The sequence below is a fragment of the Culex quinquefasciatus genome, chromosome 1 (genome assembly GCF_015732765.1).
Source record: "Culex quinquefasciatus strain JHB chromosome 1, VPISU_Cqui_1.0_pri_paternal, whole genome shotgun sequence".
Lineage (NCBI taxonomy): Eukaryota > Metazoa > Arthropoda > Insecta > Diptera > Culicidae > Culex > Culex quinquefasciatus.
This window is the reverse complement of record NC_051861.1, coordinates 24,933,182-24,941,116: the sequence shown is the minus strand read 5'-3', so window position 1 is coordinate 24,941,116 and position 7,935 is coordinate 24,933,182. Positions and strand designations below refer to the sequence as shown.

The 7,935-nt window shown below is 42.4% G+C and overlaps 1 protein-coding gene across 1 annotated transcript in view; it reads right to left on the bottom strand.

Moving 5' to 3' along the window:
• Positions 1-565: 565 nt before the first annotated feature.
• The window catches only part of LOC6031640, a 46,963-nt gene continuing 39,593 nt past the window's right edge, over positions 566-7,935 (bottom strand). The window contains exons 2-5 of the mRNA XM_038256695.1: positions 3,004-3,224; positions 2,345-2,947; positions 1,698-2,289; positions 566-1,447 (exon numbers count right to left, since the gene is read on the bottom strand). Coding sequence (XP_038112623.1) covers positions 1,229-1,447; positions 1,698-2,289; positions 2,345-2,947; positions 3,004-3,224 — 1,635 coding nt within the window. The 3' untranslated portion in view covers positions 566-1,228. The remainder of the gene's footprint in view (positions 1,448-1,697; positions 2,290-2,344; positions 2,948-3,003; positions 3,225-7,935) is intronic.

The following is a 7,935-nucleotide window of genomic DNA, read 5'->3' as shown; positions in this document are numbered from 1 at the left end:
AAGAATAGCATTAAGCAAACAAAATTTGTGGTTAAAGATTTGCTTTCTGGCGTGAATTTTAGCTTTTCAACAAGCCCAAAACCAACATTCATGAAGCATACTGAACTCTGTCCAGAAGTGCCACTATGTTTTATGAAACGGGGTGCAAACGGAGGAGCGAAGATATATTATTTTAACAAAAAAATACATATTTAAGATTCTCCTTCATTCATCGCGTTTTATATCCAGAAAAAAACAAAGCCCTTTTTCAATAAAAATCAAACAGGTGCAATCTAGATAATCAGGAAACTAAGAACAACTGTGCCAACGAAAAATCACCACCGTTTCAAAGGAAAACAGAAATTGTATGACAAGAACTTTCCCTGAGCAACCACCAGTTTGCTGCGATTTTCTTGGCGGGTTTTAAAAATCATGCATGTCAAACGGCGGGTTTTAAAAGTCATTGTATATGTTTTTGACATTAGTTTACATGAAGAATTGGAACGATAAAAGTACATGAAACTTGGATTTTTTTTTCCATATATTTATAGAGACTTTACACCATTAAGCATTCGTCTCTTCAAGGTGGATAGTTAGAGAGGAAAGATTACAGAGTTTTAAATCACTTGTATGGCTGTTTCAAAAATTATTTCCACATATTTAAATTCAACTTTTGATCTTAAATTATATAGTTTTTCAAGTTTATCTTTATCCTTTTCTTCCTAGATTTTATAAGTTATCTCATAACACTTTTCCTTATAATAGTTTGCTTTTACTATATTTTCATCTTCTTCATCTGTTTCTTCTTTTGCCATCTCTCTTCGTTTTGTTGCTAATTCGTCATCCGCGTCCGCCTGTACGCGTTTCCGGGATCTACGATTGCGCTTAGATAGCACGGTATCGAATCCATCGTTGGCTGCTTCGTCAATTTCATTTGTTTGCATTGCATTTTGGTCTGGTTTACTGTTGTTGCTTTTTCTGCCGCTGCTGCTGTTTGGCTTAGGTTCAATCGGTTGTGTACTGCTTTTTTGGTTCACCTTTTTACTTGGTTCTACACTTTTTTGTTCTTTGCTTTGAGTTTGCAATGCGATTTTTTTGCCTTGTATCGTCACTGCTGCTGCAGCATTATTTAACCCATTCCAAAAATCACGCAGGACAGGAATAAAAAGAAAATTTTATTTCTTTTATTTAGCAATATTTATTGTGAAACTGTATTTGTAGTGTAGATCAAAATAGATCAATTATTAATCTATTCTGAGTACTTCGCTTTGTAATCCAGCAACCGAATACCGTGGAAGAACTCAAGATGGTTCTTGTGGGCTCTGCCTTCCATGAAGAACTGACCACACCCGGACTCTGCACAGTACACCCGCTTCCCCTGCCGGCTATCATTACGATGAAATCGCCGCCAATGCCGCAACACGTTTCTCCTCACCCGCATCAGCGTGTCACATTCGGTACACTTGTATTGCGCGTATTCCCGAAAAAGACACGCGGCATACCAGCCTCGAAACGACGCGCCGCACTTTCGGCAAATGCGCGCTGTCAAATCCCATACTGTGTGTTTTGTTTTTGTTGATCTTTTTCTTCGAATTGCATGGTATTGTTGCCGGGAATGTTTTTTATTGCACCAAAAGTGCAGAAAATCGCTGGCAACAGTGTCTGCGGCACATTCTGAAATGCCGCGCGGCGTGTACCTTCGAGAGAAACGGACAATAGTACGATACATTTCCCACCATGACCACACGGAACGACGACATACTTTCATCCTCAACAGCTGAAGTAGACGGAACAGGAGGCTCCGCTTGATCATGTGCGTTCCGAAGATGAGCAGTCATGGCGGTCAGCGAGTGAAACGTCCGCTTGCACATCTGGCAGCCATACCAACCAGTCTCGAGCTGATTGTACGGCAACTCTCCGTCGGTTTCCTCCTCCGACGGTGGAGACTCTTGCACAACCGCTATTGTGTCTTCCGGCTCTGTTTTGATCATCTCTACCAGAAAGGCGGCCGCTGGCTCAACGTCCACTAGGGCGGTTTCGATGGGCGCGCCATTTACTTCTTGCCGGTCGCGGACGACGATGTTGTTCAACCGTTGGCACTGCCCCTGGAAACGCTGGATCTCGTGCAACTTTTGCCGGCACCCGACGCAAATCTGGCACTGATGGTCCACGTCGGAGTCGAGTCGTACGTTGGTGCACGTTTCGATCACTTCGGCAAGATCGGTGCCATCCAAAGGGTCATAAATTGGTTCTAAAACTTCGCTTGCGGTGAAGCATAATCGACAGTACTCGGAAGGATCTTCGCTGGGTCTGAAATATATTGTTCTGGTTTATTCAGCGGAAATTTATCCTATTTTATACCTACGTTTTTTGGTCCAAATTTTCATCATTTTCCGTTGCGTTGCCAGATTGCCATGTGGATAAATTGTCCATAGGTTGCACTTCGGATTCCACCTTCTGCTTCTGCACCAGAATCTTCCCGCGCCCCTTCTTCGGCTGCATCAGCGTCTCAAAGAACCCGTACTCTTTTGCTTCCCCCGGGTGGTTCAGCCGAAAGTGGCGACGGAATTTTTCCGTTACAAAAACCTTCCGCACAAATGGACAGCAAGGGCCAGCGATTCGGCAGCGCCAACCTTCTTGCTCGCGCATAACGTAATCGAGCACCGCCTTGCGCGGTTTTTTCTTTTCTGGGATGACTTCCTTCTTTGATGATTTAAGGACGCTTTTTTCGAGAACTCCCTCGAGGAAACCTCGACAGAAGCCCTTAAGGCTGGCCTCAACGGGATGCTTTTTGCAAAAATGTCGCGCAAAGTTTGGGTGGTTGAAATTTTGCTGCACGTACGTGCATTTGGGCTCGCCGCTGGTCAACTCACAGTGAATTCCGTCGTCATCCATCGAAATGTACTCCAGGACAAGTTGCCGCAAGGGCAATGTAGACCGTGGGCGCAACGCAGAATTGATTTCCGGACTAAAAAATAATTAGTTAATTCCATCGTAAACTTCAATAATTGAGATCATCCTCACATTCTGTTGATGGGCTGCGTCACCGACGTCGGGCCAAAATTTTGAAGTAGACCCCTCCGCCGTGCCTCCTCGGGATGATCCTTGCGGAAGTGTTCGTAAAAGTGGAACGATCGGTACACACGATGCATGAACCGGCACCGTGGCATCCGGCAGTAAGCCCCGCAGGGGTTAATCTCGACAATGTCACGCATCGAGTTGCTGACTTTGCCCCCGGAACGCGCCTTGGAAACTTGCGTGAATTCATCCTCCCACGGATCCATCCTCCCGTGAATTTATTTCGGCCCCTAGCGGTCAATGAGAGAACTATCATACCCAAGACACCAACCATTGATATTCTCTAATAAAGTGGCGCCATCTCGTAGTTGAAAATAATAACAAAAAGCGTGAATTCATCCTCCTTCTCAAAAAAGTCTGAGGAAACACAAGCAGCAACCGAAATTGGAACAAGACAAGAGACTTTTGACAAAAGAGTTATCTACGTGCGCATGTATTGCGTGTACGTTCACGAAAAGATTGAGGTTAAATTTTGTACCAGCCAGCAAAACAAATGGCGTGCTAGTGTGCGTGAAAGCGGGCTTAGATAACTTTATAAAGCGACCAGCTGTGCAAGTTGGCCCCGAAAAAGTTGTTGGGCTGTAGTTATTCCCAAATAGAACCTCATACCCTAAAACTGGTATGGAAATATTACCTCCAGCAAAGATTGGCTTGCTGTGAGAGTTGGCCCCGAAAAAGTTTCAGTTTTATGCCTGAATACTTTGAGCCACATCCAGAACAATCAAAATTGGCCATTGGTTAGGCTGTAGTTATTCCCAAATAGAATCACATACCCTAAACCTGGTATGGAAATATTACCTCCAGCAAAGATTGGCTTGCTGTGAGAGTTGGCCCCGAAAAAGTTTCAGTTTTATGCCTGAATACTTTGAGCCACATCCAGAACAATCAAAATTGGCCATTGGTTAGGCTGTAGTTATTCCCAAATAGAATCACATACCCTAAACCTGGTATGGAAATATTACCTCCAGCAAAGATTGGCTTGCTGTGAGAGTTGGCCCCGAAAAAGTTTCAGTTTTATGCCTGAATACTTTGAGCCACATCCAGAACAATCAAAATTGGCCATTGGTTGGGCTGTAGTTATTCCCAAATAGAACCTCATACCCTAAAACTAGTATGGAAATATTACCTCCAGCAAAGATTGGCTTGCTGTGAGAGTTGGCCCCGAAAAAGTTTCAGTTTTATGCCTGAGTACTTTGAGCCACATCCAGAACAATCAAAATTGACCATTGGTTGGGCTGTAGTTATTCCCAAATAGAACCTCATACCCTAAACCTGGTATGGAAATATTACCTCCAGCAAAGATTGGCTTGCTGTGAGAGTTGGCCCCGAAAAAGTTTCAGTTTTATGCCTGAATACTTTGAGCCACATCCAGAACAATCAAAATTGACCATTGGTTGGGCTGTAGTTATTCCCAAATAGAACCACATACCCTAAAACTGGTATGGAAATATTACCTCCAGCAAAGATTGGCTTGCTGTGAGAGTTGGCCCCGAAAAAGTTTCAGTTTTATGCCTGAATTCTTTGAGCCACATCCAGAACAATCAAAATTGACCATTGGTTGGGCTGTAGTTATTCCCAAATAGAACCACATACCCTAAAACTGGTATGGAAATATTACCTCCAGCAAAGATTGGCTTGCTGTGAGAGTTGGCCCCGAAAAAGTTTCAGTTTTATGCCTGAATACTTTGAGCCACATCCAGAACAATCAAAATTGGCCATTGGTTGAGCTGTAATTATTCCCAAATAGAACCACATACCCTAAAACTGGTATGGAAATATTACCTCCAGCAAAGATTGGCTTGCTGTGAGAGTTGGCCCCGAAAAAGTTTCAGTTTTATGCCTGAATACTTTGAGCCACATCCAGAACAATCAAAATTGGCCATTGGTTGAGCTGTAATTATTCCCAAATAGAATCACATACCCTAAAACTGGTATGGAAATATTACCTCCAGCAAAGATTGGCTTGCTGTGAGAGTTGGCCCCGAAAAAGTTTCAGTTTTATGCCTGAATACTTTGAGCCACATCCAGAACAATCAAAATTGGCCATTGGTTAGGCTGTAGTTATTCCCAAATAGAATCACATACCCTAAACCTGGTATGGAAATATTACCTCCGGCAAAGATTGGCTTGCTGTGAGAGTTGGCCCCGAAAAAGTTTCAGTTTTATGCCTGAATACTTTGAGCCACATCCAGAACAATCAAAATTGACCATTGGTTGGGCTGTAGTTATTCCCAAATAGAACCACATACCCTAAAACTGGTATGGAAATATTACCTCCAGCAAATATTGGCTTGCTGTGAGAGTTGGCCCCGAAAAAGTTTCAGTTTTATGCCTGAATACTTTGAGCCACATCCAGAACAATCAAAATTGGCCATTGGTTGAGCTGTAATTATTCCCAAATAGAATCACATACCCTAAACCTGGTATGGAAATATTACCTCCAGCAAAGATTGGCTTGCTGTGAGAGTTGGCCCCGAAAAAGTTTCAGTTTTATGCCTGAATTCTTTGAGCCACATCCAGAACAATCAAAATTGGCCATTGGTTAGGCTGTAGTTATTCCCAAATAGAATCACATACCCTAAACCTGGTATGGAAATATTACCTCCGGCAAAGATTGGCTTGCTGTGAGAGTTGGCCCCGAAAAAGTTTCAGTTTTATGCCTGAATACTTTGAGCCACATCCAGAACAATCAAAATTGGCCATTGGTTGGGCTGTAGTTATTCCCAAATAGAAGCTCATACCCTAAAACTAGTATGGAAATATTACCTCCAGCAAAGATTGGCTTGCTGTGAGAGTTGGCCCCGAAAAAGTTTCAGTTTTATGCCTGAATACTTTGAGCCACATCCAGAACAATCAAAATTGACCATTGGTTGGGCTGTAGTTATTCCCAAATAGAACCACATACCCTAAAACTGGTATGGAAATATTACCTCCAGCAAAGATTGGCTTGCTGTGAGAGTTGGCCCCGAAAAAGTTTCAGTTTTATGCCTGAATACTTTGAGCCACATCCAGAACAATCAAAATTGGCCATTGGTTGAGCTGTAATTATTCCCAAATAGAACCACATACCCTAAAACTGGTATGGAAATATTACCTCCAGCAAAGATTGGCTTGCTGTGAGAGTTGGCCCCGAAAAAGTTTCAGTTTTATGCCTGAATACTTTGAGCCACATCCAGAACAATCAAAATTGACCATTGGTTGGGCTGTAGTTATTCCCAAATAGAACCACATACCCTAAAACTGGTATGGAAATATTACCTCCAGCAAATATTGGCTTGCTGTGAGAGTTGGCCCCGAAAAAGTTTCAGTTTTATGCCTGAATACTTTGAGCCACATCCAGAACAATCAAAATTGGCCATTGGTTGAGCTGTAATTATTCCCAAATAGAATCACATACCCTAAAACTGGTATGGAAATATTACCTCCAGCAAAGATTGGCTTGCTGTGAGAGTTGGCCCCGAAAAAGTTTCAGTTTTATGCCTGAATACTTTGAGCCACATCCAGAACAATCAAAATTGGCCATTGGTTGGGCTGTAGTTATTCCCAAATAGAACCACATACCCTAAAACTGGTATGGAAATATTACCTCCAGCAAAGATTGGCTTGCTGTGAGAGTTGGCCCCGAAAAAGTTTCAGTTTTATGCCTGAATTCTTTGAGCCACATCCAGAACAATCAAAATTGACCATTGGTTGGGCTGTAGTTATTCCCAAATAGAACCACATACCCTAAAACTGGTATGGAAATATTACCTCCAGCAAAGATTGGCTTGCTGTGAGAGTTGGCCCCGAAAAAGTTTCAGTTTTATGCCTGGATACTTTGAGCCACATCCAGAACAATCAAAATTGGCCATTGGTTGAGCTGTAATTATTCCCAAATAGAATCACATACCCTAAACCTGGTATGGAAATATTACCTCCAGCAAAGATTGGCTTGCTGTGAGAGTTGGCCCCGAAAAAGTTTCAGTTTTATGCCTGAATACTTTGAGCCACATCCAGAACAATCAAAATTGCCCATTGGTTGGGCTGTAGTTATTCCCAAATAGAACCACATACCCTAAAACTGGTATGGAAATATTACCTCCAGCAAAGATTGGCTTGCTGTGAGAGTTGGCCCCGAAAAAGTTTCAGTTTTATGCCTGAATTCTTTGAGCCACATCCAGAACAATCAAAATTGACCATTGGTTAGGCTGTAGTTATTCCCAAATAGAACCACATACCCTAAAACTGGTATGGAAATATTACCTCCAGCAAAGATTGGCTTGCTGTGAGAGTTGGCCCCGAAAAAGTTTCAGTTTTATGCCTGAATACTTTGAGCCACATCCAGAACAATCAAAATTGACCATTGGTTGGGCTGTAGTTATTCCCAAATAGAACCTCATACCCTAAAACTAGTATGGAAATATTACCTCCAGCAAAGATTGGCTTGCTGTGAGAGTTGGCCCCGAAAAAGTTTCAGTTTTATGCCTGAATACTTTGAGCCACATCCAGAACAATCAAAATTGGCCATTGGTTGAGCTGTAATTATTCCCAAATAGAATCACATACCCTAAACCTGGTATGGAAATATTACCTCCAGCAAAGATTGGCTTGCTGTGAGAGTTGGCCCCGAAAAAGTTTCAGTTTTATGCCTGAATACTTTGAGCCACATCCAGAACAATCAATATTGGCCATTGGTTGGGCTGTAGTTATTCCCAAATAGAACCACATACCCTAAACCTGGTATGGAAATATTACCTCCAGCAAAGATTGGCTTGCTGTGAGAGTTGGCCCCGAAAAAGTTTCAGTTTTATGCCTGAATACTTTGAGCCACATCCAGAACAATCAAAATTGACCATTGGTTAGGCTGTAGTTATTCCCAAATAGAACCACATACCCTAA